Source organism: Gasterosteus aculeatus, chromosome 9 (genome assembly GCF_964276395.1).
Source record: "Gasterosteus aculeatus chromosome 9, fGasAcu3.hap1.1, whole genome shotgun sequence".
Classification (NCBI taxonomy): domain Eukaryota; kingdom Metazoa; phylum Chordata; class Actinopteri; order Perciformes; family Gasterosteidae; genus Gasterosteus; species Gasterosteus aculeatus.
In genome coordinates this window covers 2310988-2336845 of record NC_135696.1, presented here as the reverse complement: position 1 = coordinate 2336845, position 25858 = coordinate 2310988, and the positions used below count along the sequence as shown (strand labels likewise).

The following is a 25858-nucleotide window of genomic DNA, read 5'->3' as shown; positions in this document are numbered from 1 at the left end:
ATTATGCATGAGCCTATTAATCCAGAATACAATATTTATAAATAGGTTTATAAATCGAATAAATGAGGGAAAAATGAATGAATTTAGTATTTATTCATATTACATGCTTGATTTATGCCTGAGCATTCATCCTAATCAATCACTTCCAGCGTGCACAACACAGTGAAACCATCAAATGATGCGTTCACTGTCACAATTATAAAGAATGAATATAAACACTCGATCTGCAGATACAAATATATCCTGCGCCTCTCATCAGGTGTGCAGAGAGATCTCCCTGCTGACCTGCGCGTTATCGATAACTGCGCCTTTATTATGCGCGCGGCCCGCACGTGCGCATTCACGCACTCCAGCTGATCCAGCTGCGATCGTCCTCCGTCATCAGAACCAGACGTCGCTTCACGTGACGCTAAGAGAACAGGAGGCGTGTCGTTTGTCTAAAAAAAAAAAAAAAAACACCTTTCCTCATTTCCTCCTTACGACGTTTCCTTGCGTAAAAGGCGCAAAGTGAGCGGCTTATTAGCGGACGCGCCCGTGCACACCGCCGCCCGTGAAGTAATACGCCGAACAACAAACTGACATCATCAGAATGCGACTCTCCCACCCCGACGAGCCCGACACATTCTAGAGGACGTCAACCATAAGGGGGGACCGAGTGGGCCAAAGCGTCACCGCTCGCACGCCGGCGCGTGGGTCTGTTCATGCACGTGCGCCGCGGCTGCAGCCGTCTGCCGCGCGCGTCTGTCTGTCCGCGCAGGAGCCGAGACGGACGGGCCCGGCGGCGACGACGACGACGACGACGACCATGATGATGATGATGGCGGAGGAGGACTGCGTCGGCTTCCAGGCGCAAATCGCCTCCATCATCGAGATCCTGGCCAACTCCGCCGTGGCGGAGATCTGCAAGCTGGTGGACGACGGCTACGCGGCGCTGCGCTCCCAGATGGAGCGGGAGCGGGAGAAGAGCGCGCGCGAGAACGACGCGCTGCGCGCCAAGCTGCGGGACACCGACATGAAGCTGCGCGGCTACGAGAGGAAGATGAGGAGACGGGGTCGGAGAGAGGAAGCCCCCGCCGCTCGTTTCGGGCCGCCCGAAGGTGCGTGTTGACATGTGAAGGAGCACCAGGGCCCTCCGGCGTCCACACGCGCCATGTCTCTGATCTCAGCTTCACCCCGCTCTGATGTCTACACCGGTCTCACACACGCACACGCGCGCGCACCCGCCCTGTGGCCCCTGCACTACAGCTGACTTCAGCACCATTAGGGGCCCTTAGATCCCACGCCGGGGCACCTGAGTTTGAGCTTTGTTAGGATTCTTCTATGTTCAAATAAATAAATACAGCGCGATCACCCTTTAAAGCAAATGTTCTCATTGTGTCATCTGCTAAAGTATGTGCAGAAAGACCTGAGCAACCTTAACACATCCGGAGCTAATGTGAGTCTTTGACCATGTGGCCAAAATCCGTCTGGACCTCATGGCTCCGATCAGCCTCCCTGGAAGCAGCAGTGGTTCCCCCCCATTAACCCGCTGCATGCATGCACGTCATTGAAAGAGGAAAAAAAAGTGCTCCAACAATTGAGCCGCCAGGCTGAAGGGCTCCTTTTTCTGTGCTTCGTAGACACAATAGAGTGACTGTAGACTCGTCAGGTGGAGACTTGAGTGAGGCTTCTGCTGAGTGCCACCCGCATGTGGGAATAACCAGTATCCATACCAGTATTGGGTTAGTGGTCCCATTCTGTGCGCCATGAACTTGTAAAAACGACTCCGATACCGCCTCACGGGAAAAGGACGTTGACCGCAAACCGGTTTGCTTTGTGAGGCACAGGGAGCTACTGAAGGCCTACACAGCACCTCCCCTTGGTGGTCCAATGGGGAGGGTCAATGGTAACAGACAAAAGGCTGAGCTCAAGGAATCAAAACCTTAGTCCACAAACCAGTGGATGAAGGCAGTATTATGTACAGTATTTTATGCAAACTCCTTAGAACTCCTCTCAGCGGGTTTATCCAATTCTCTTTTGAATCAGGTTGATGTGATTACATGCATCTGCGCACTCTAGGGCCCGATGCGTTGACACAGGAAGTAATACAGAATTTGCATTGAAACTAAGTCAATTCTGCGTGTTTACCTTTTTTTTTTTTTCACTGAAAAACTTGAATGCGTCACTTCAAGTGGCATATATTCCATGCGGGAAATAACATCCCAGTTGTGCGTCCTGCCAGCAGCCCTGAAGTGTGCAGAGCTCCCTGGCCTGCAGCCGCTTGATGCTCAATGAAGATCGGTCCGTTTGCGTTGGAAATGGAAGGGTCAATTGTAATGAATAGAGATGGAAAAAGAACTGGACCCACTTGAGTGTAACTCAAGATTATATTTTATCGTATATGGTTGATATCCTGCCTCATTCCACATCTCCATACACTAATTCTGTTATTTGTTGGGGACATTTAAATGAGGTGCTCCTTTCACAGCTTCATGGAGATACAAGAGGAGCCTTACAGTGACTACCATGAGCGATCATCAGCAGCTTTTAGTCCTATTGGCTGAACAGTTCCAAATACTTCACTGCTTCAGAAGCTAAGAAATGTCTTTTGAAGAGAACAGAGGTTGAACAATGGTAACTGGTGATGAGGATGGACAATAGCTGTGTGTTCTGTGCGATCCTTCCAGGAGCTGACATCCATCAGCCGGTGGTGCCGCCTCTTCCTGCGCCTTCTCCAGACGCAACCTGCCTTCACGTGTCAAAGGTAAATCCACCGAATGACTTTCAGTTTCAACACATGGTGTAAGACATCTGTTCTACCCCAGAACACACGACCGAAGGCAGAAGAGAAGAAACACACTTATTGGTGACCTGGAAACCAGGGACGGGCGGTACGGCGGTTTAAGACGTCGGTTCTCCAGCAGGCGGCGGAAATGATCTTTACTCGTCATGGAGGAGCGTCGGAGCTACTCGTCTTACGTGTGTTGAGATTTGAGTCATGGTTCTAACTTTAGAACATCAATGAATAACCCACAACAAACCCCTTGTAACAGGGTAAAACACCACGACACAACAGCGTCACTAATAATTGTACATTTATAAACATAACCCCGCCGAACTGCATGCTGGGTACAGCTCACAGCAAGAAGTAACTCGCGAGGGATACAGGCGGGAACAACAACGAGAGACCAGAGCTGCACCAACACAACTTGTGCCCAACAGAGGAGCGGTGTCTGTTTCAGTTTTTTTGTTTGTTTCGCTAAAACGCTAACGAGCTAACAAGCTAACTCGCCGGCCAGTTGCGAGCAAGTTGGCCTCGCGTAGCCTGCCGGTCCTTTTCCGGGGTCAACGAAAGCAACAGCGTCACATACCGGGATGCCGTCCCGATCCTCGGTAATGGCGTGATACGGACTTTGGGCCGTGCGGCGCAGCCCTACTGGGAACATCAGCATACGTCAACACCAGTTGATCGATTCCATCCCTCCTGACTGCCAGACGTGGTGCACAACGCGTATCCTCCTCCATCTCCTGCTCAGGTTGAACATTTCACACTAACAAAGTCCCTCGTGGCCTTTTTGTAACCTCAATGGCGGCTTTTCACCGTGTCACAGCAGGAGGAGTCGTTGCCGCTGGTGAAGCAGGAGAAGGTGGAGGGAGACGACTGCAATCTGGACCTGAAGGTGGAGGTCAACATTAGGGCGGAGTGTGACCTGTCCACCGGTGAGTGTGACTCGGCCAGTGACCATTCAATGGTTTTATTAATCAATCAATGATTTGAATGTTTAACCGATGGAAAGTGTAGGGTCGCGTCCCTGTGCTGGCCAACGCCAAATGAAACTCAACGGGTCCGACCCAAACCCGGGACCGGGTGTGGCACAGTCCACCGGACGTCATCTTGAGGTGTGAGGAGGCTTTAATGGCCTGACCCAGCGGATAAACGGAAGGCCGCGTTGGACCGGAGGTCTTAAGACGACCGTGAGTGACAGTGGGAACGAGAGAAGCGGTTCCCTCAGAGAGGAGCTCGGCGGGTTGACGCACGGGTCTCGAGGCGCCGCAGAGGGAGGGGACGCCATAAGCTGCCATTGATAAAAAAAAAGAATTAAAAAAAAGCACGGCCTGACAGCGCGCAGGACGTCTTTTACAAGTTAGGAGGGAGCAGTACTGAGCTGGGGAGATGATTTAATCTGAGAGACAGTGGTTTCTAGAAGTGAGAAGGAGATTGGCTGAAATTGGGTCAGCACTTCGTGCTTTGAGGGGGCGGAGGGGCAAGTGGGGCATCCATGTCCGGAACAATCAGTCCTCACGTCCTCTAACTTTTGTAAACAAAGTCACTCGGAAAAAAAAAACCCCTCCGCTCATTCTGGCCTCTTCGCAGCGGAGGAACTATTCACAGCAGGATCAATGTCAATTAAAATCAAATAGGAGAAATAAAACTTAAGCTGCTGTCTGTCTGAAAGTTGAAGAGAAGGGAGACAAATTGCCTCTCGGCCTTTAATAAACATCCAGCTCTTTCTTGTCTGCTCATTGAGTCACGGATAACCATCACAATTCACTACCTGATTTGGAAAGGAGCAGTATGGCCACCGCAATGCATCATGGGACGGCTCCTACATGAAAGCGCTCACGGGTTGGGCATTGCGTCATGCATTGGTCAGAATTGGCATTGAAAACAACTTTATTTACTCACTTATGGTTCATTCTACAGGGACGATACAGTATTATTATTATTATTCTTAGAGGTCATTTAGCCGACGCTTTTATCCAAAGCGACTTTACATTTTCAACCCGTGGCTTTTACATTTTGCCCGGGGAGCAATTCCGACCCCAGTGTGCAGAGCGGAGACTGTCACGCAGTCATGAGTCATATTCCTAAAGCAGCCCGAGTTGAGCATAACAAGCCTTTGCCACCGGCGCGATGTCTTAATAGACACTGCGGGCGACCTTTTCAGGTCCGCTGTCTTTCTCGCGACGACCTGCTGTGGACGCGCGCTGTGTGTCGACACCCTGCAGAGGTGACTCCTGACTTCCCGAACTCAATCGTGCAAAAGTCTTAAGGGGCTGGTGGCCAGTTCAACGTCAAAAGCAGCAAATCGCGATCTCGTCATCTCTCCGACTCAAATACGGACTTGAGACTCTGGTTAACTTAAACGCGGTTTGTAAGCCCCCTGCTGCAGATAACACTTTTTCTGATCAACTCACAAAACTGTAACTGCAATCTAGACAAATAATTCATTCTTATGGGCGATTTAATGTGAACTGGTAAATCTCACATATATGGGCCAACAAGGTCTCCTCTAAAATTACACCACAGGAAATACGGACTAAAGAAATGTCTTTTTCGAGTAGACCATGCACACGAGTTGTTGCTAAAGCAAGACCGAGAAGTGTTTGTAAAATGATGGAAACGGGAGCTGCTGAGGAAGAAAGGATATTAATGGAAAAGCAGAAATGACTCCTCATGGACAGTTTTAATCTCTTAAAAATGTCCTGTCAATCTCCCCAGGTTCGACTCAGACATCCTCAGTGATGGCGAGATGAAGCCCCATGAAGCAGTGAGGCTTTGCGTCCCGACGCTTCATGGCGCTTCATTGGCGCCGCTGTGCCATCTAGTGGACGATCAGTGTAACACAGGCACAGTGACTATAACGACGCCACGGCTTTGGTTTAAAGCTTTGAATGGAATCAATTAAGGATTTTGGTGATTCCAGTGCACGCATCTGGATTTCCTAATTTGCTTTTGTTAATTGGAAAACATTTTGTTGTTGTTTTTTATTCATTAACAACTGTGAAGAATATTGTGTGTTTTAAGTCGGATTCCTACTGTTCCCGTCGCCCCGTCACCAGCCTCCTCTGTGCGGAAGCAAATCACTGTTTTCTTTAACCTTTGAATTTCTTTCTTTAATCTCCACCCAGCCTGTTCTCCTGTGGCGCTCTGCTCATCTTCAGCCATGGAACCCACTGAGGACCCCCCCCCGTGCGAAGTTGGTCCCGACAGCAGTCTCAACAACACTCCACGCACCAGCCAGCCCTCCTCTCTGCCTACTGATTCCACGATGGACCGGACGTGCAGGCCTCGAGAGAAAAGTGAAGCCACCATGCCGCTGGGCAACGGCTTGACAGCTGGCAGCGGGGGGGTCACGGCCCACGGGGGCCTGCGCAGGGACCTGACGGACGGCGCCGTGAAGCCGGAGATCCAGATAGACGATCCTACACAGGTAGCCTCGGATGAGCCGAGCGGCGACGGCCTCAGCGGCCTGGGCCTGGACCTGGCCTGGATGCAGGAGCGGGTCGGCCATCTGGGCGCGGCCTACGCTGTGGCACAGCTGGGTCTGGGCAACGCAGACAGCGGCCACCCCTCCGCCCCCTTCTCCTCTCAGGGAGGAGACAGTCCGGATGGCCCTCCGACCATGTTGTTCACAGGCGGCACCCACGAGATGGCGGCTTTCGCCGCGTCCTTCGACGTGGCCGCTGCCGCGTCCGCCGCTCCTCCGCCACCGGCCCCTCTGCCTCCTCCGCCTCTCCCCCCCGCGGCTCCTCCTGCCGCCGCGCCCGGCCAGAGGAGGCTCTACAGGACCGGCGCCCCCAAAGAGCCGGCGGCGTGCGGCGTGTGCGGGCGCGTCTTCCCCAGCGCGGCCGCCTCGGAGCTGCACCGGCGGGCGCACGCCGGGGAGAAGCCCTACATCTGCCCCCAGTGCGGCAAGGGCTTCGCTCAGCCCAACAACCTCCGGGTTCACCTGCTCATCCACACCGGGGAGCGGCGCTACCGGTGCGCGCTGTGCGGGAAGAGCTTCATCTCGTCCAGCCACCTGAAGAGGCACCGCACGGTCCACACGCAGGAGAAGCCCTACAGCTGCTCGCGCTGCGGACAGTCCTTCAGCCAGATGTGTAGCGTCCGCCGACACCGGCAGCAGTCCCAGTGTGGCCTGTAGACTTGGCTTGGCCTCTGAGAGGTGAAATGGGCGACAGGATACCAGAACCGCGTGTAGGCGAGGACTCATCCTGTGATGTCATAACAAGTGCAGTTGACGTTTGTCCCTGACCATCGCATTGAATCTGTCTTGAACGCACACAAAAGATGTTTACTAAAGCCTTCGCAGTCGTTACTGACTCTTTGTTTCAACCTGACAGAAGATCACAGAGCGGATTGTAAAAGGGGGTCCGAGACAGAGTCTAGAGCACTTAATCCATCACGTTGTCATTTAAACAATTATAATATGCTGCATCAGCTGTCCATTTTCTAAGTATACCACTGTATTTTGTCATCTCTAGTAATCCAATTCACAGCTCGGGATAATATGACAAGAATATTTGGATGTCATGCATTTTTTTAATTTAACACACACATTATAGACTATGTATGTTATTGTGTGAAGCACTAGAAACGTTTGTATCAACAGTACTGTACAAATAAAGTGTGTAATATATATGAATTATTGATGTACATTATATACACACACAAACATAAGACAACACGAAACATGCGGACATAATAATTTGTAAATATCATCCATCCCACATTCAGTATACAATGTTAGTGTACGCTGAAAGTCATTAAGGAAAGCGGAGAAAGTCTTTTTGAGGAGCCACATGAACTGTGAACACCACAAAGTCTATAATCACGCATCTGAGCGTCGTAACATTTGTCCCTGTGGTTTGGCATCATAACATCTGCGTGTCGTGCCTATTTTCATCTGTTTACGGGTGCCGAAGAAACTTGCACAAACTCCTCGCTCTCTGAACAACGTCTAGGATTCGAGGTGGCACGGAAGTGTAAAATGAGAATAATAAGGTGAATTATAAAAGTGGCTTAATATACATTTAGCTTGACCTACTGTGATTTATTATGCTGGATTCAAATTTCCTAACAATTTCAGCTTTTGTTGCTCTTAAAAGAAATAAATTGTATATGTATACACTACTGTTCTTTTAAATGAATCAATTAATTAGAAATACATTATACATTGTTAATGTGGTATGTGGCTATTCTAGGTGGAAACGTCTGGTTTTTAATTAAATACCCAGTGTTCTAATGGTGCATTGTGTTTGCTAATCGCCTTAGAAGACTAATGATTAGAAAACCCTTGTGCCGTTATGTTAGCACAGCTGAAAACTGCTATGCTGCTGAGAGAAGCTATAGAAGTGGCCTTCCTTTGAGCTAGTTGGGTATCTGGAGCATCACATTTGTGGGTTCGATTATACTCTCAAAATGGCCAGAAAAAGAGAACTTTCATGTGAAACTCGTCAGTCTATTGTTGTTCTTAGAAATGAGGGCTATTCCATACGAGAAACTGCGAAGAAAGAAATTTCCTACAACGGTGTGAATTCCTCCCTTGAGAGAACAGCACAAACGGGCTCTGAGTAGAAAGAGAAGTGTGAGGCCCCGGTGCAGAACTCAGCAAGAAGACAAGTGAACCAGAGTCTCTAGTATGAGAAATAGACGCTTCACAGGTCCTCTACTAGCAGCTTCTTTGCATGGTACCAGCAAAATGCCAGTGTCAACGTCTACAGTGAAGGGGCGACTCCAGGATGCTGAGTGGCACAAAAAAAAAAGCCATACGGTATCTGAGACTGGCCCAACAACGAAAAGATTGGTATGGGCGAAAGAACACGGACATTGGACGGAGGAAGATTGGGAAAAAAAGTGTTATGGGCAGACAAATCAAAGTTTGAGGTGTTTGGATCACACAGAAGAACATTTGTGAGACGCAGAACAGGTGAAAAGATGCTGGAAGAGATGTCATCTGTCAAGCATGCTGAAGGACCATGCTGTGAGTGGATCGGGTCCAGCTTACATCCAGGACACGGTCAAACCCGACATCCCGACCTGCACTCTCGGCTCTGCACCTGATAAACTGCTCGTTCCTCCCTCACTGAGAGCAAAACACTCCACTAGATCACCACTCTTTGCTGTCCTGCTCCTAAATGGTGGAAGCTCTCTGAAGACACCAGGACCGCAGAGAGCCTTCACATCTTCAGACTAAAGACACACCTCTTCAGACTCTACCTCCACTAAAAAGCACTAAACAAACTGTAGCACTTAAATTGTACTTATAATGGCTCTTATCTATAGCAAGTTGTAAATCGGCTTATATGAAATTGCACTCTTGTTTCTTGTTTTCTTGAGTTTGTATCCTTATGGTTGAAATGCACTTATTGTAAGTTGCTTTGGATAAAAGTGTCAGATAAATGACATGTAACGTAAAAGAGCCCATCAAGCCAATCCAAATCTGTAATGCTAAGTTTAAAGAACAAAATGAATATTAATTTAAAATTAATTAATAAAATTTCGTTAAAAAAAATCGTTATTTCTAACCTTGTCAATGTGGCCTATATATATATATATATATATATATATATATATATATATATAATGGCAGCAACAATTTGAGCGCACCGGATGTGGTTCTATAGCCGGAAGTGACGCAGTTCGTCTGTCATCGTTGTTTGCGGACCGAGGAGAAGCTAGTATAGCTTAGCCTTTTGTCACCTACTCCTCCTTTAATCGGCTAGAGCTCCTATAGCTGTGATGGTTTGACCAAACCTCCACCTCCCGTAGCCCCGCAGAAGGATACCGGTATTTTCTAAACGACGAAGCGGCCAGCAAGCCACCGAGTGCGGCAACAATGTCCAGCCGCCTGGCCTTCCAGACCCAGCTGGCCTCCATCATGGAGGTTCTGGCTAACGCCGCAGTGGCGGAGATATGCAAGCTTGTGGACGACGACTACGCGGTGGTGAGTCTCCAGATGTCTCAGTGCCAGAGAGAGAACAAAGCCCTGAAGAGGAAGCTGCACTTGCTGGAGCTGAAGATGGCCCGTGGAAACGCCGAGCGGAGGCTGCGGGAAAGCGCCGCGAACGGTGGCCGAGCGAGGGTGCAGATCCACGGCAGCGACAGGCTGCGAGAGCCCTCGCCTTCTTCCGGTAACCCGCCAATCAAAGAAACGGCGATTTATTCACCTTTCCCACCAAACTACATTTTACAGACGAAGCGTGACGACATCACGATGAGGTTATTGGACTGCCGTTAGCGGGGCTGCTAACGTAGCGTAGCTCTTCCATTGATCGAAGGCTCGCTGGTTGTTTGTCACGTGATCACGAGATTGGAGACTAGAAGAACGTCAATGGTGTCCTGATCACTGAATACTGGAGCAGAAACCAACCACGGCGTAAATCAAGTTACGTTAGGACGGGTCATTAATCTGCGGTTCATCTGGGGGCGTCGCCACTAATCGATACGTGTTCGCATCACGATGGCGGAAAGTCTTTCGTTTGGATTCGGTCGCTGTGTGTAACTTTGACCCTGTCAAAGAACCTGCTGTGTGTGTGTGTGTGTGTGTGTGTGTGTGTGTGTGTGTGTGTGTGTGTGTGTGTGGTCCTGGTGGAGATCAAACGTTATTGTTCATCTGCCATGTGCTGGTTTATCTCATGCCTAGTATTTAAACTACTACGACCTGGTAATAACTATGTTATAACATGCGTTTCTTGCTCACTTTTCTCCATTTCCTTCCCTTTTTACAGTAAGAGTAATGTTCATTGGAATAATTGCTTTGCTCCACATGAAGTTATTTTGTTTAATTTTATTTTCTATTTAGAGCCAGATGCCATCACAGGTGCTTTTAAGGTCGCCCTTCCTATAGAACAGGTGTCCTCCTTCTTTTATTAAACAAACGTGAGGACACGTTTAGTGCTCTGCTCGCAGTACCACGCCCGCCACACACACACACACACACACACACACAGGTGAGCGCACTAGCAACAATCTGTTGGTGTTGGTACACTGCAGCTTATTGGAGGTTATCAGCTTTTAACCAATAACGTCATTTCAAAACGTTTCTGGTTTTCTTTTGCAGTGACAAAACATGTCCGTGGCGTAGCAACGTTTCATAGGAACAAAATGCAACAGCTTCTTTAAAGGCAACTGTTGTGTTGTCTGTTTTGTAGTAACACTGTTGATAATGACCATGCACGCTTGTGTCCTCTCTTTTGTGCAGTTGGTGTCTTTGAACAACGGATGGCCGTGGCTCTGTGGTCCAGTCAAGCTGCTGCAGGGGCCGCGGGGAGCAAGCCGACCCGTTCTGACCGCATCCAGAGTACGGTAAGCCCTCAGCGAGCACCCCGAAGGGACAGGACGGCTGCTGAGCCGTCACACAGCAACTTCCCCTGCAACGCGCGGTTGTACTGAGCTTTTCTCGGTGAACCGTGGCTGCATGAATGTAAAACAATGGTGTCTTCTGACTAAGGGACAAACCTGCCTCTTTGTGCAGTCTCCAGATGTGGAGCTGGTGGAGCCGGAGGTAGTGCTGGTGAAGGAAGAGATGGTGGAGGCAAGCATGTCAGCAGTTGAAGAATCAGTGGAAAACGTGCAGATTATAGGAGATGACGGTAATTACTGCTGCTTGTGCATCCAACATTACCCTGTGTGTCGGCCCGAGTATTACAAATCAATACCTTTTCCAATACTGAGCCCCGTGTCTGAAGCAAGGAAAACTACGGAGCGCTACGAATTGACGTTGAAGCTAGTCCGCTAGCCAGATTCCCGTTGCTTCCTCCGAGGATGATGCATGACATGTGTTCATTAAAAACATGGCGTGCTTTTTAACACTAATGTTTTAAACTTCTCGTGCATAAATGAGTGCTTTTGCTCGACATAACCACATCGGATGTGTCATTTGGTTGCGGTTGAAATGCACTCATTGTAAGTCGCTCTGGATAAAAGCGTCAGCTAAATGACCTGTAATGTCATCTTAAAGGAATCTCCTAAAATCTCCTAAAATCCCTTCAACCATAACCATATTATTTTGATCCTCTATAGGAGTGGCGGAGTGTCTCCCTCGAGGACCTGCAGGACCGAGACCCAGCCTTGAACTTCAAGACACGCAGTCCACTTCCAGTCAATCCCACTCCCAGATCCAGAGCAACAGGACCCGGCGTACCGGCAGCAGCAGAGGAGTGGAGGTCAGTGACTCCTCTCCTCTCCTTAAATGTGAACGCGGTGCCTTTGTTAAGGGCAGAGACTCAGTGCAGGAAATATCAAACCCTCACCAGTATATCGGTGGCGACAGCGGCGATTCACAGTTTGACGCGTTGTGTGACAACGGTAAAGGCGCGTTGGTCGCGGAGGGTTTCGACAACTTCTCTGCGGTTGGAGTGGAAGGAATCATGGCGTCTTGTTCGTACTCGTTGGCGGAGGCTGATTTTCCATCGGCGGCTTCCGGTTATAACGGCCAGTATCGCTCCGGCCCTGCGCTTCCCCCGTCCCAGCCTGTCGGCGGCGGCGGAGTGAACCGTCAAACGGGCGCCAAGGAACGGCTGTTTGTTTGCAGCTACTGCGGCAAGGCTTTCAACCGCCCCAAGAAGGTGGAGATCCACCACCGCGTCCACACGGGGGAGAGACCTTTCAGCTGCGCCACGTGTGGGAAGATGTTCTCGGAGGCCGGGAACTTAAGGAAACACCAGAGGGTTCACACGGGGGAGAAGCCCTATTGTTGTGGTATTTGTGGGAAGGGATTTGCCTGGATAAGAAACCTGAAATCACACCAGCGAAAGAACCACTGAAACTCCAATGAAGAGGAGACCCGGGACGAGATCTGAACTGTAGAATGTCGCAGTCCAGCTGTAAAAAATGACTCGGCTCAACAGAATGAGACCATTTTGTGATGAGCACCTTTTTTTTTTTAAATGCATTTTTTATATGTAAATGTGACACTTTTATTTGTCTTTTTATTTTTTATTTTTAAAGAGAGAAACAGCGATAAGCTCAGTGTCTCCTCGTGGTTTACAGCTTTTGGAGATTCCCTCAGGGTGAAACAGTTAAGCATCTCTCTAGAAACTTTTTTTTAAACCCGTAGAGATTTTTTAAGTAGCATATAGACTTTAAATGTTTAATAATGTCCAACCAGGGTGATGCTCTACTCACATTTACCAGCTTTTCTGCTGCAGTGGACATTCTGCGTTTCATGGGGCCGTTTTCCAAAAACATTTTACAGGAAAAGTCTGTATTAGTAAAAAAAAAGAATCACTTTAAAAAAACTTGCTTAGAATGAATTTCAATTCATGTTATTTATTAAAATACCCTTGTGGACGTTGAATTGTTATTATCTTCTTTTATTGTTATTAGTCACACACTCGGAGCAATACTTGGCCCCTGCAGGCATCACATTTATTAGAAAGACCGGCGCTGTAACGCAACCTTTCAGACACAATGTGAGAAAGATGGTATGCTTTTTTTTTTTTTAAAACCTCAAAGCATATGAAGGTGTTAAAGGATGAGTTGAAATGAGCATGATGTGTCTCCATTAAGACTCAGGAACCTCCAGTAACCCAGCATTCACGTGAGGTACTATAAACTACTAAAGATAAGACCAGACCTTATAAGGAAGAAGTACCTTGCAGGTTTATGCTTCATTTAACAGGGAGCCGGTGCAGAGAAGCTGATACAGTAATATGATCCCTCCTCTTAGTTCTTGTTAATCACCTGCTGCAGCGTTCAGAATCAACTGAAGAGACTTGGAGCCGTATTTTAAATTATTGCCGTAATCTACTCTAGAAGTATCAAATGCATAAATATTTGGGCTTGATATTTAACATATAACCAAGGTGAGAAAGGACAGTCCTTTGAATTTGTTTTATCTGGGAGCTGAAGTGCAGCTTTTCTCCCCAAATAAAGACTAAACAGTACAGATGTGGCCAATGTGGGCAGGACATAAAAGGATGCAACACCAAGGATAGCTTATCAGCATTTCCTACAGAAGATGACACACTAAAATGTAACCGTACCATTAGAGATGATTATGGGAAAACATGTAACTCTACAACAAGGGTTTGTTTTACCGTGAACCATGAAAACCGACATCCAACCCGCAACACCAGCTGGGCAAAATAAATAGTTGTCAAATGACTGGACAGAAACCGCAAAATGTCCCTCGTGTCTCATTTGAAATCTTGACCTAAACAAACCATTTGAAGTAACTTGTTCTAAAAAGTCCTTTTGGGGGAATTTGAATTCCCCCTTTAGCTCCAGACTGTCGTAGGAGTCGTGTTCCAATAGTCTGCTTTCACTCGTATATTTTATATTTCATTACTTTACAGCCATTTCCATTAGAAATGATTGTTTTCTGTATGAAATAAAGCAAATGAGAAGTGTAATCGAGCTGTAATCATGGCTGACTTACTTGCTGTCTGAGCGCATTCGGCCACTCGGAAGACCGCGTGTCTTCTTTGCTCGTTATATTTATCGTCTTTTTGACAATGTTGAATGATATGCACATCCTACATCTAAGTGTTTGGAAACTAGATATTCATCTTTGGACCATAAAGGTCTGTGGATGAATTGGTCTGATGCAGATGTTTGTCTCTCTGAAGCCCACAACCAGTCCGTGATATTTAAACAAGTCTCTGCGCAGCTGCAAAGGACAAATTATCGTCAGGTTTGCTTCTGTCTGTCGCTCCCTGAACGCATGTGTGAGAAACTCTTCCTTCAGAAGCAAAGCGCTGAAACAAACCTTAAAATCATCCCAAACGTTTGCCTTTAGGAGGAGAAGCCGGTTGTCGTGCTGGTGAAGCTAGAAGAGCTGGAGCCAGCGACGAGGAGCCAGTCAGGCCTCAGCGTGCAGGAGGGTGAGTGGACACGTCTCTGACATCACACCGGATCTGCAACATTTAAAACCCAGTATAGTTATTCATTGATTATTCATCAATTTCAAAATAAAATGCCCTCATCCTGTGCAGTGGAAAAGCAAAATTGATTAAATTTTGCATTTCATATATAAATGAAATGCTGCACTCAAAGATGATTGCAGAAGACTAAATGATGGACATTTCTCCGACTGTGGGGCTGAAGGAGCACGTGTCATTATCTTTGACTCCAGGGTTGGTGGAGTCGAGCACCGATGACTACCGAGCAGTTCTCCCGTTCGATGAAGTGACACTAATGTCCACCAATCAGCTGTGTGACCTGCAGGAGTCCGGGCCAGGCTTGTCAGAGGTCAGCTATGGGCATTCTTCACTGTGGACCGATGGGGGAGGTAGTCATTGTCATGGCGACGGCCTGCCGGGGCCGTCCTCGCGGTGCGGCCCGCTCTCGTACCCGCCCAGAGAGCCTGCGGGTTCTGGGAGGGGGTCGGCTGTTGAGGCTCCGACAGGAAAGGGGTCGGCGCTTGAGAGGGGCTCCCGCACCGCGCCGTCCTTTCAGCAGCACGCGGCCGTTATTGATCTGTCGGAGGAGCCGGAGCCCATTCAGGTGTTAGGAAGCCGACAGGGACCCCGGCAGTTGGTGGACCCAGGTCCAGGTCAGGCCCGGGACACTCTCCGGGGCGCGAGGAGGAGGGCTAGCATCTGTAGCTTCTGCGGTAAGGGATTCACCTCGCCGGCAAATTTAGAATCCCACCTCAGGACTCACACGGGGGAGAAGCCCTTCGGCTGCAGCATCTGCGGCAAAAAATTCTCCCAGTTTTGGAACCTGAAGATCCACAAGAACATCCACACCGGAGAGAGACCATACAAGTGCCCGCTATGCCCCGAGAGGTTCTCTGACCCCAGTAACCTGAAAAAACACCAAAAGAGACACCACACACAGACACACTACTTGCAGTCAGGGACGACTTAGAGAGGCTGCATGTGCTGCTGTTATGACGGCAGTAAGATAAAGACCACATGTGTCCCGGAGCCCAAGTCTTCTGTTTCTACTTATCCTCCCAATCCCTGATGTAGGTGCAGAATCAGAACAATTTTAAATTTCCAGCATGGATTTATACGTAACTCAACATTTGTAAATGATCACGCCGCTTTCATCACAAAGAAGTTAAGGCTGGTCCCTAGAAACCGTTGCGGGAGTCGAGTGGGAGCAAAGCTGAGCTGCTGAGGAGGCTTTTAATGTGAAACGGTGGTGTCATTGAAAGACGGGGAAAAAAGCTAATGTAGAAGGCATTAGAAATAATTAGTGCATAAAACTCCCAGCAGCAGGGGTGAGGGTATTGACCCTGTCTTTATCGTATGTATATGATAATATATAAATGAGCAATAAAGCTTTGTAGATTCATGTTTAGTTCTCTGCAGTGGAGGTGAATTTACTTTTACGTCTCTAGTCATGTCTGAGTTGCTGAGGCGTTTTCAATGTGGCCGGTCTCTCTCTGTGGATTTGTATCTATGGTTGTCATAGATACTAATCTACAAAAAGAGCCAAACAACAACTGCCCGAGACAATGAGACCGGCGGGACGGTGGGTGGGAGAAATGTCCTCTCAGCAGCTTATCAATGCATTTGCTTTATTTATTTATTGTGAGCATCTTCTAAGTTGCTTTTTAATCAAAGTCTTGCAGTGGAAATACATCCAGGATGTTATGACTTATTACACCAAGTTTCCCTTTCTCTTTTCTACAAGAATAATTCAGTGCGATCGTCTTGGAGAATGTGTCCTTTTAAAGTGTGTCATGTAAAAAAAACAAGCCATTGTAGCATAAACACTGTTCATGTAGCTTTTTCAATTGTGTCACAATTTTGGAATTTCTGATCAATGTCCACAGTTTGTTTTGTTAATCATTAAACTTCCTTTTTTAAACAACTCAACATGTGAATTTGTCTTTTTATTATGAAATAATGCATTGCAAAATTGTGACACAATATTCTTGTAAACGCACTTACTCACATTCTAATTCATATTAACCGTACGTACAGATCAGCTCGTGCCTCCATCCGGAATTCTATCTCATCAAATGAGGCACATGCATTCTTTTCATGGAATTCCGGAGCGGTTGTGCGCTTTCACCCTCACGGGGGTCTCGCAGCCTTTATTCTCTGTAATTATCCCATTGGTCTTTTTGCATTGTGCCTTTGGTTGTAGTTTAGAACGTCCGTTGGCAAAACCGCGGTCAAGCTTGGGAATTAAGAGCCCTTCTGGCTTCACACACATGAATATTCGGTTCAACTTAAATGTCATATTTGAGTTTTTTTGAATAAATATGTACGTATATATTTATCCGTGCCTATAAGAATGAGGGTCGTGCAGGAGGTGCCGGTAAGCTGTAACATGGTGGTAGAATTTACCCGTCATTAGGAGCTGGTCTCATTTGCGCCTCCTTCCCTCCCCAGTCTGCAGCACCTCAGTCGACCACCGTGATGTCACAGGACCCCGGCAGCACGCAGACCGACGCGCCCGCCAACCCCAAAACAGGCCGGCAGAGGTCCAGTGGCAGCGGCGCCGAGCACTCGGAGTACTCGCTGTTTGAACTGGAGACGTTCTTCACCCGCTGGGCTCCCGACAGCGACCCTGCGGCGGCCCGCGGCGGCCCTCCGTGTCCTCCGTGTCCTCTCGCCGCCGGGAACTCGGCCGGACGCGACGCGCGCCGAGTAATTCTTGTGGACGCCGAACCTCAATCCGGTCTTCGGCCGCCACAAGGGTCCGTTTCCGCGGCGGGGAGGCTGAGCAGAAGGCGGAGTCACTCCCCCGGCGCCGTCCAGCAGGCCGTGTCACGAGGTCAGAGGTCTCCTGTTCTCTGTCTCTGCTTGTTGTGCTTTCGGTTTCATCCCGCTGCAGAGAGAATGTACATTTAAAATGATTACACACAAAGGTGGCGAAATATACAACTGTGGCAAGTTCTGCAGATGGTGATGTTCTGCTCCATCTTCACTTAGATGAATTAACAGTAGAGATCTCACAATGCTGCAGCGAACATGCTTATGAGTATAATAAGTTACGGTATTAGAAGTTCTTCTGCCCGGTTTGTGAGCTGGCCTGCATGTGATCGAGTTGGAAGCCGGGATGATTTTTTCTTTCCAGGATTCGGTTTCGTTTGTGCACTTGGAGTTACTACATATATGCAAATATTCCATTAGAGCGTAACGCTGCCTTTCTTTTTTTTTCCTACGAACGTCTAATAGTCCAATTCATCCATGTGGACTGTAGAGTGTTTGAGATGTGAGTGCAGTAGAGATGGCTGCCTTCTGTATCGTGGCACTCGCACCAAAGAGCATCCGTTCTGTTGACAGTTGCTTTGGCGACATGTCTCACTAGGCAGGAAGTACCGTTTCCCAACTAACTAACTAACTTTTGCATCAACTCATGTATTGTTGAATGTGGACTTTTTTTTTCTGTAACACAAATGTGAACTGACCCCCCCCCCCTTTGTTTCTCTCTGTCTGGCTGCAGGGACTTCTATGCCAACACCTGTATCGATGCACCCTCCGTCTGCTCAGCCCCCCTGGAGCAAACACGCCGCCATGATCCGAAGTGCACAGGCTCAGCTGCAGCAGCAACGTCGCATCAAGAACAGGGTCTCTCCCTCTGCGCCGAGCGCCCCGCCGGCCCCCTCTCCCCCCGCGAGCAACACCCACAGAGGTGACAGTTCAAAGGCCCTGAGCTCCACGGCGGCTCCGTCGTTCGGGGGACCCACAGCGGCCCCGGCCGGCGCGGAGGGGGCCCTCGCCGCACGACACCGAGCCGACAGCATCGCGGCCTGCGAGCGGCGCAGGAGGAGCTACATGTGCCGCGCCTGCGGGAAGGCCTTCTCCGGCCTGTCCAACCTGGAGGCCCACGAAAGGGTGCACACGGGGGAGAAGCCTTTCCGCTGCGGCACCTGCGGGAAGAACTTTTCCGAGGCCGGCAACCTGAAGAAGCACCAGAGAGTTCACACCGGGGAGAAGCCCTTCCGCTGCGCCCAGTGCGGGAAGCGGTTTGCTTGGATCTGCAACCTGCGGACGCACCAGCAATCCGCCACAGGCTGTGCAGCAGAAGCCACAGGAAGCATCGGGCTCGGCTGATCAAAGAGTAGCGGGGGGGGGGGGGGCAGTTATGGCTGCTGGGGCTGTATTCTCACACTTCCTTATTCCTAAATATGGACACGGCAACATTAGTGGAAAAAACTTTCCAGATGTGTTGTGTCTTTGATATATGAATCACTGTAATATTTTAAGCTCTCAGTGGAAACAAAAAGACCAAAGCCACGTTTTTCCTTGGCTGCAGGTCAAAAGCTTCTTTTCCTCGTATGTTTTTGCTTGCTTTTACTTTATTTTAGCTGTTTTACCATCTCTGTCGCACTGTGAGATCTGTTGATGAAGAGTGCGTTATTCACTGTGATTAATTCTTTTTTCAAGCATCTTCAAGTTGATTTCTGTTGATTTAGTTGTCATCCGGCCCCCGAAGGGGCTACGAGGGTTAAAGGGATATCTTCACATTTTGCTCTTCGTGGCCTTTTAATTCCCTTCAATACACCCTGTCGGCTCCTCTATGGTAACAGAACAATTAATGGTAAAGGTATAAATAACTCAAAACTGTCTTTTGTGCAGAAATACTTCCTCAACATGCCAGAAATCATACATTTAAAAAAGTTAAATTTTCTTTATAATATATTTTACAAAAATGTGTCACGCTCCCATTAAAGATATTAAATCAACATGCCATATTTATTGAATTATTTACATTTTTACATCCTCTCCTAGAGGCTTTTATAAGGCTTCATCCACATTAATACCCACGTTTCAGGCTTTATTCCAGGTGCTTTTTTGGACTTTTAAGCGTTCGTCAGTAGCAGTGTTCTAAATATCCATCGGGGGAAGAGCTCTGACTACAGATGGATGTCCGGCTAAATGAATTATCTGTTTAATAGCCAGATATGGGGAAAGTGTTTCTACGATCCGCAGCAGGAGGATTAGTACATTTTATCAGTGTGTTGTGGAACAAAGAGAGAGAGACTATTAATGTTAGTGCAAAGAGCTCGACTCTAGTCAGTGTATAAACAGCAAAACACAAGAATCAGATGCAATGAATGATCCACGTCACAAATACAGGTTTACAAACAATCTGATCATAAAATATCTGAAATGAATCTTTGCAAAATATAGTTCTTAAAGTAAAACCAAAGTCTTACTTTCATTAGTTCATCTTTTTATAATAGGATGTTACTACGTTATATTTGTCTGAGTGGAGAAAGCACACACATGTAGTATGTGCATGTAGTGAAACCTGCACGGCCAACACGCAATCAGATGATTAAGCATTAAAAAGTGTTCCATTTTCCAAGTCCTCCATCTTCTGGAACTTTATAGTTCTACTTCAAGTTTTACTGTTAATCATTTAATAACACATGTATCCCTCCCATTGGGTTAAAGACTGTGTTAAAAGATAATACTATCAAGTAATAAATAAGTATGTTATTATTATAGAGTAGTAAAGTAATTCACATTTAAATGTATTCAAACGTGTTCTGAGGACGTCGGCTCCTCTCTGCTGGATCAGCACCACGGCTAAAATAAAACACCAATCCTCCTTTTGTTGGGTCACATTCTGTCAAATGTGAAAAGTTGGTTGGAAGGTTTTATAGAGCAGAGCGTGTGTGTCTTGTTTGAAACAGACCTTAACGTCCAGTTTACCGGTTAAAACCAGCCACCTGAGGCCTTTTAACTAGTTCATTTAGCAGAGTCGTCTTGTCCCACCAAGGAACATCCTCCCTCCTTCAGTTCACCACAAACATCGAAAGCGCTCACTCGTGACGGGTCCTGTAGCATCAATGAGGACCCTCAGGTGGGACACATGCAGGGGTCTGAGGACCAAACTGGGCCGTGGTCTTGGTTTTTGGGAGATGGGGGGCTTTGGGCCCCGGGCCGTGGAGATGAAACTAATTCCTCGTAGTATCACGTCTCTTCCTGGAAGGTTTGCGGGGCAGTAATCTGATCATATGTGTGCTTGTTCTTAGCTGGTAGAGGATCTCCGTCATGTACACATGTGAGAGGAGCAGTAAACACAGATTGTTCACCTAATTTAGGATTTGGTAGTTCTCTGTTGCTCCTAAACCTACAAAAAAGGTAAATGTTACTCCCCCTTTTATGAAAACAGTTCCAGGTGATTTGTTGGGTGTATTTTACTCTCTACGACTGCTGAGGTGCCGTACGTGTGCGTGTGTGTGGTGGGTTTCTTCATTGCATTGTTTTGTATGTAAGGATGTGCGTTGTTGAGAAAGGATTTCTTTAAATCACAACCCTCAAGGCGCTGGCTTCCTTCTGCAACTGCAGCCGCGGCTTTTCTTCAGTCGCGTCGACGCGCTCGTTTTAATGCATGGTTTAAAAGTCTTGCGTGGGTTCTGGAGCGATTCACCGCCAGAACAACGGGCGCCAATGACGGCTCGTAGAAGCGCTCATATTTACAAATTCCTTTCCAACCAAAGCTCTTCAATCTGATTCATTCGCTCTTCAAAACTCTTCCTTTTAATAATGGCGGTATTGTGCTATGAAGCCGGAAACGTGAGACTCCGTAAAGGACGCCGTCAGCGGGACCAATCGCGGCCTTGCGGTTTGCGTGAGGCTTGCGTAGCTTTTGAGGCTCCTGCGTGTGCGTGGGGGGGGGGGGGGGGGGTCCCGTCTATTGCCGGACATCGAGGGAAACAGTGTGTGACCGCTCATCACTCAGTTGGGTGAAAACACGAAAGGCTCCTCTCGAGGGTAGTCGGGAACGCGACGTTGTCCGTGCCTCACTTCCCTCCTTCACTGCAGCATGAAGCCCCCCCTCCTCTCCCCCTTGCATCAATCAAAGGAGTGAGGCTGTGGCGGCCCGCCCTCCCCTCGGTGGGGGCAGTCTGTAGCCCAGTGGCCTCCCCGGCAGCAGCAGTAACATTCGTCTCTACGGAAACCACGTCCTCTGCCCCCCTCCTCCTCTGCCAGCGCCTGGTCCCCCACCTTTCTAGGGGGGGTTAGGGTGGCGTGACGTTGGGGGCCATTGAGCCGGGCGTCTTCGTGGCTGCAGGCCTGGGCGCTGCTGCTATATGGGCAGGAAGTAGACGGCAAAAGACTCTCTTGGCAGGCTGTCGGACTGGAGGTCATGCAGGTGGGGGTGCACGTGTAGCAGTGGCTGGTGATGGAACGGAAGGTGGGGGGCTTTGTTTGACAACAGGATCCATCCTGTACGGGGAGGAATAGAGAGAAGATTTGTTTGATGAGTCTTTTTTAGACAGCAATTTTCTGGGATTACCGTTGAACTAGAAATGTCTGATATCATTAAAACACGCTGATCAAACTTAAACACAAACTTTTTGTTTGAAACTAAAGGAACGGAATCTCTACTAACTCAACATTTAACACCAGCCAGGTTACAAACTAGTTTACTTTGAATAAGCTTATTGTTTTTTACAGTTCATTTCAGTTAAGAAACAACTTTCGTTGACATTTATTTTGATCGTTTTGTTAACTGTCTTGTTGCTTTTCTTCTGCCTCATTACAATTGGTGCAGTTCTGCAAACTGTGGTTTGACCTCACAGAGGAGGTGTTGGCACCGAGGCTTTATATAACTCCCTTGACTTAATTGCCTCATCCCTTTGGGAACACCAGGACCAAGCGCAGCAGAACGTGACCGTGAAGAGGAGGAGGAGGAGGAAGAGGAGAGGGAGAGTAATGATGAGCTGCTGGATCTAATGACGGAGGACATTAGGGTGAAGCAGAGGCGACGAGAGGAGAGAACAAGCTCTTTTTTCTACTGAAGAAATAGAGATGTGTGGGTATATTTAAACAATAACATAGTACTATACTACTAGTATTAGTACATATGTGTGTGTGTGTGTGTGTATATAGACGGTGGCGTAATTTTTCACTCGCATTAGACATTTCTACTTTCATTCGTGGTATAACCACAGATTCAAATGTATTTCTTTGTGATTTTCTGTCACGGACCAACACAAAATGGTCCATCGGTTTACACGGATCTCAAAATTATTTCCAAATAAAAATCTGAAAGTGTTGCAAAGTGCATTTGCATTCACCCCCTAACAAAGATCTGGTGTCACCAATTGCCCCCTTTGCAGGTGATTGGACAGAGGAGGAACCGATCAGGGCAGACAATCGCTCACAGGGAAAAACACACCAGGGCAGGAGGTGAAGGTAACCCAGGCACACGAGAACCCACACCGTGACACACACTTTGATACCGATAGGCATTTCTTCCAACAAAATATAACCACATTTTCATTTGTTATACTATTTTGTTTACACGCTTTTGAGTCCAGCCAGAAAAATGTTGGAAAAAAAAAACAAAGAGTCTTTCCCTGTCGTCTAATTTGGTTGAGATCAAAAGTGAAAAGTCCTCCAAGTCGCTTGGACGCTTGGTCCTTGGGATCAGCATGCAATGCCTCAGTACTGGCTGGGTATTTAGTCTCTGCCCGCCTGGCTGTCCTCATTTTGTGCACAGAGTCGTGCAGCACTTTCAGACAGCCTGGAACAGGAGCAGTGACCTAGTGTTTCAAGAACCAACATCAGATGGGGGCCCGAGGGTGAAGCAGCAGGGACCCGACGCTGCAATGCAAGCTGCATGCCGTTTTTCTTGCTTTACAAAACTGAATAACGCTGTCATAGAACATGCAAACTATAGGAGACACCCACTGGGAATGAACCTGTTCAGGGGGCAAGTGGACCCTCTTTCCCAGCAATACCTAGTCAGGACAACACCCCTGTTGGTGATGGAGGTGCACACCATCGTGCACACCTGGAACATCCTGGATGCATCTGATGTGGCAGCGGTGTCAATGAGGTCTCCCCTCGTTTGCAGCCCCGAGTGAATGACGGTGGTGGCAGACTCAGCCCCTCGGTCACGCAGCAGCCTGAGTCAATGTGAGGCAGCACTACGGGGGGAACAGATGCTCCATCACCCCACAGGCCATTGCTTCAGGTCCCGGCCCCTCAACAACTGTTAGTAAGGATCCTGGTGACCTTGTTGCCGACGAAGTCACACAGAGTCCATGTGATGTGTTGTGACAACCGTGAGCTTACCAACTGGTCTTTTTTCTTTTCTTCCTCTGATACATCACCTATAGCAGTACAGATACATCTACATATGTCCTTTATCACTAAAGTGTACAGGACATGATATGTATACACCGTACATCAAAATATATTACACAATCATATGATGTTTTACTTTTTGGGTTGATGCACCCAAAGGTGGAGGTGAGGCTCCATGAGGGGGAAGGTATCCCGGCCTTACAGGGACTACTGGGCATGTTGATGGGGGGCCCCTTGCAGACCACTGTGAGGCCAGAGTTTCACCAGTAGTATCAAGATAGGAATGCATTTTCCTGGAGTGAGTCATATACAATGTACCTTGTCTGTTTTACATTTTCTGCACAATTATATTGCCAATTTGTTTGTGTCAATTCGATGCCATGCATAGTAATGACACTTGATTGAGCACATATTGTTTACTTGTTGTTTGTCCGTTCCCCCGGGGGCTGGTGTATTACAGAAGGCCAAACCCTAGAGCCGGCTACCGCCCTCAGCCAATAAGCACGGGGAGATTAAAAACCCCTCTACCTGTGGTTTATCTAGTTAACGTATAAAATATTTTAGATAGAATCACTTTTCCTGAAAAGACATCAAGCAAACGCATGGTAACAGGAAGAGCCCCATTTCCACGAAGCCCCATGCCCCTATTTAAGGCAGTGGTTCTCAAACTGTGGGGCGCAACCCTCTGGTGGGGCGCGGAGGTATTACAGGTGGGGGGCGAGGGGCTAGGGGAAATGTAGATTTTTTGATTTATTTTAGGCTGGATAGCAAACCTCTGTAGAGCTTCACCTCCTCCATAACCTCATCTGTATGGATGACAATGACCTCTGGTCTTACTTCAACGGCCATGTCCCCTCAAGCAAATAGGGCAGAAACGTCTGCGTTTGAGTCCTGCCTTCCACCCATCCTGACAGAATGACGCGACCACTATCTATCTTGATGTGAGGAGCCCGTTCTGGCAGCGCAAAACAAACTTTGTATTTGGTCCCAGGGGCTATCAGCTCGCCTGCCTCGAGCTCCGGGACCTCCTAAATCCAAGGAGGAGTCCTGGCAAGCGGAAGAAGCGATCTCCCGTTCCCGCTGGGCCGCCGCAGCGATCTCCTGTTGCCGTTCCCTGACTCGCTCCTCCGACCCCGCCAGTACCGGCCCCGAGACTCCAGGCCCCGAACCCGCCAGTACCGGCCCCGAGACTCCAGGCCCCGAACCCGCCAGTACCGGGCCCCGAGACTCCAGGCCCTGACCCCGACTCGGCCAGTACCGGCTCCGAGACTCATGACCCCGACGCCTCCAGTCCCCGATTCGGCCCTTGAGGATGGGGTTATGGGGGGGGCTGAGCCGGCGACTCCGGAGGTGTTCCGTGTCCCCCAGCCGCCGCAGACTCCGGAGACGTTCCATGTCCCCAGCCCTCGACTCCGGAGACGTTCCATGTCCCCAGCCCTGGACTCCGGAGACGTTCCATGTCCCCAGCCCTGGACTCCGGAGACGTTCCGTGCCCTGCAGTCGGCGCTCCGGAGCCGGCCAAATGACCGTCCACCGGGCCGACCCCCGGAGGCTCCCCGGCCGTTTGCCTGTCCGCCGGGGCCGACCCCCAGAGTTTCCCGGGCGGTCCTACCAACGTCTCTGGTTTCCCTCCCTCCCGCCCCTTGTCTGCTCTCTGCTAGTTTAGGGCCGTCTGGGATTCGGCCCTTGAGGGGGGGGGAGGTACTGTCACGGTGTAGTTTTATTTCCAGTCTTATTTTGTAGTTTTCTGCTCCGTGTCTCCCTGGGTAACTTCACTTCCTGCCCCAAGAACTGCCTCATGCTCTCTCCTGGAAGTCAGATACATACTCTGTGTACGCCACACCTTCTCTCCATGCTGAAGCTCTCTGCTTTGTGGTTATAAAGTTCCATGCGGTCACAAAAGGTAATTCATACATGTAGGTTTAACAAATAAACTGCTACTTTGGGGACGAACATACAAATAATTGATAAACTAATGTCAGGCAGGTATTAAATCATTTGAATGACAAACCCGATATCTTATGCTCTGAACAAACACGGGAAGTCCGCACTGAGATTTTGTTGAGGCTGGATGAAACCCAGTCAGACTAGATTGAGCAAAGACAATACAGCTAGTTTGGCCCTTATCTTA

The 25858-nt window shown here is 48.5% G+C and overlaps 1 protein-coding gene across 1 annotated transcript; it reads left to right on the top strand.

Annotated features, from left to right (window-relative positions):
- The first annotated feature begins 81 nt into the window (after positions 1 to 81).
- LOC120824908 (uncharacterized) lies at positions 82 to 18853 on the top strand. The gene is made up of 12 exons (XM_078079994.1): positions 82 to 1097; positions 2667 to 2743; positions 3591 to 3699; positions 5893 to 6905; positions 9507 to 9897; positions 10968 to 11071; positions 11241 to 11358; positions 11789 to 12528; positions 14508 to 14592; positions 14844 to 15577; positions 17062 to 17446; positions 18119 to 18853. The coding sequence occupies exons 1-12, from the start codon at positions 806 to 808 to the stop codon at positions 18727 to 18729; spliced, it is 4659 nt and encodes a 1552-aa protein (XP_077936120.1). The 5' UTR covers positions 82 to 805; the 3' UTR covers positions 18730 to 18853.
- The last annotated feature ends 7005 nt before the right edge of the window (positions 18854 to 25858 follow it).

Excerpts from the sequence above, each read along its gene's own strand:
- LOC120824908 (XM_078079994.1), top strand. The coding sequence starts at position 806 with ATGATGATGATGATGGCGGAGGAGGACTGCGTCGGCTTCCAGGCGCAA. Across the intron at positions 3,700-5,892 it reads GGAGTGTGACCTGTCCACCG|CCTGTTCTCCTGTGGCGCTC; the intron begins GTGAGTGTGACT and ends ATCTCCACCCAG. Across the intron at positions 15,578-17,061 it reads ACTTGCAGTCAGGGACGACT|TCTGCAGCACCTCAGTCGAC; the intron begins TAGAGAGGCTGC and ends TTCCCTCCCCAG.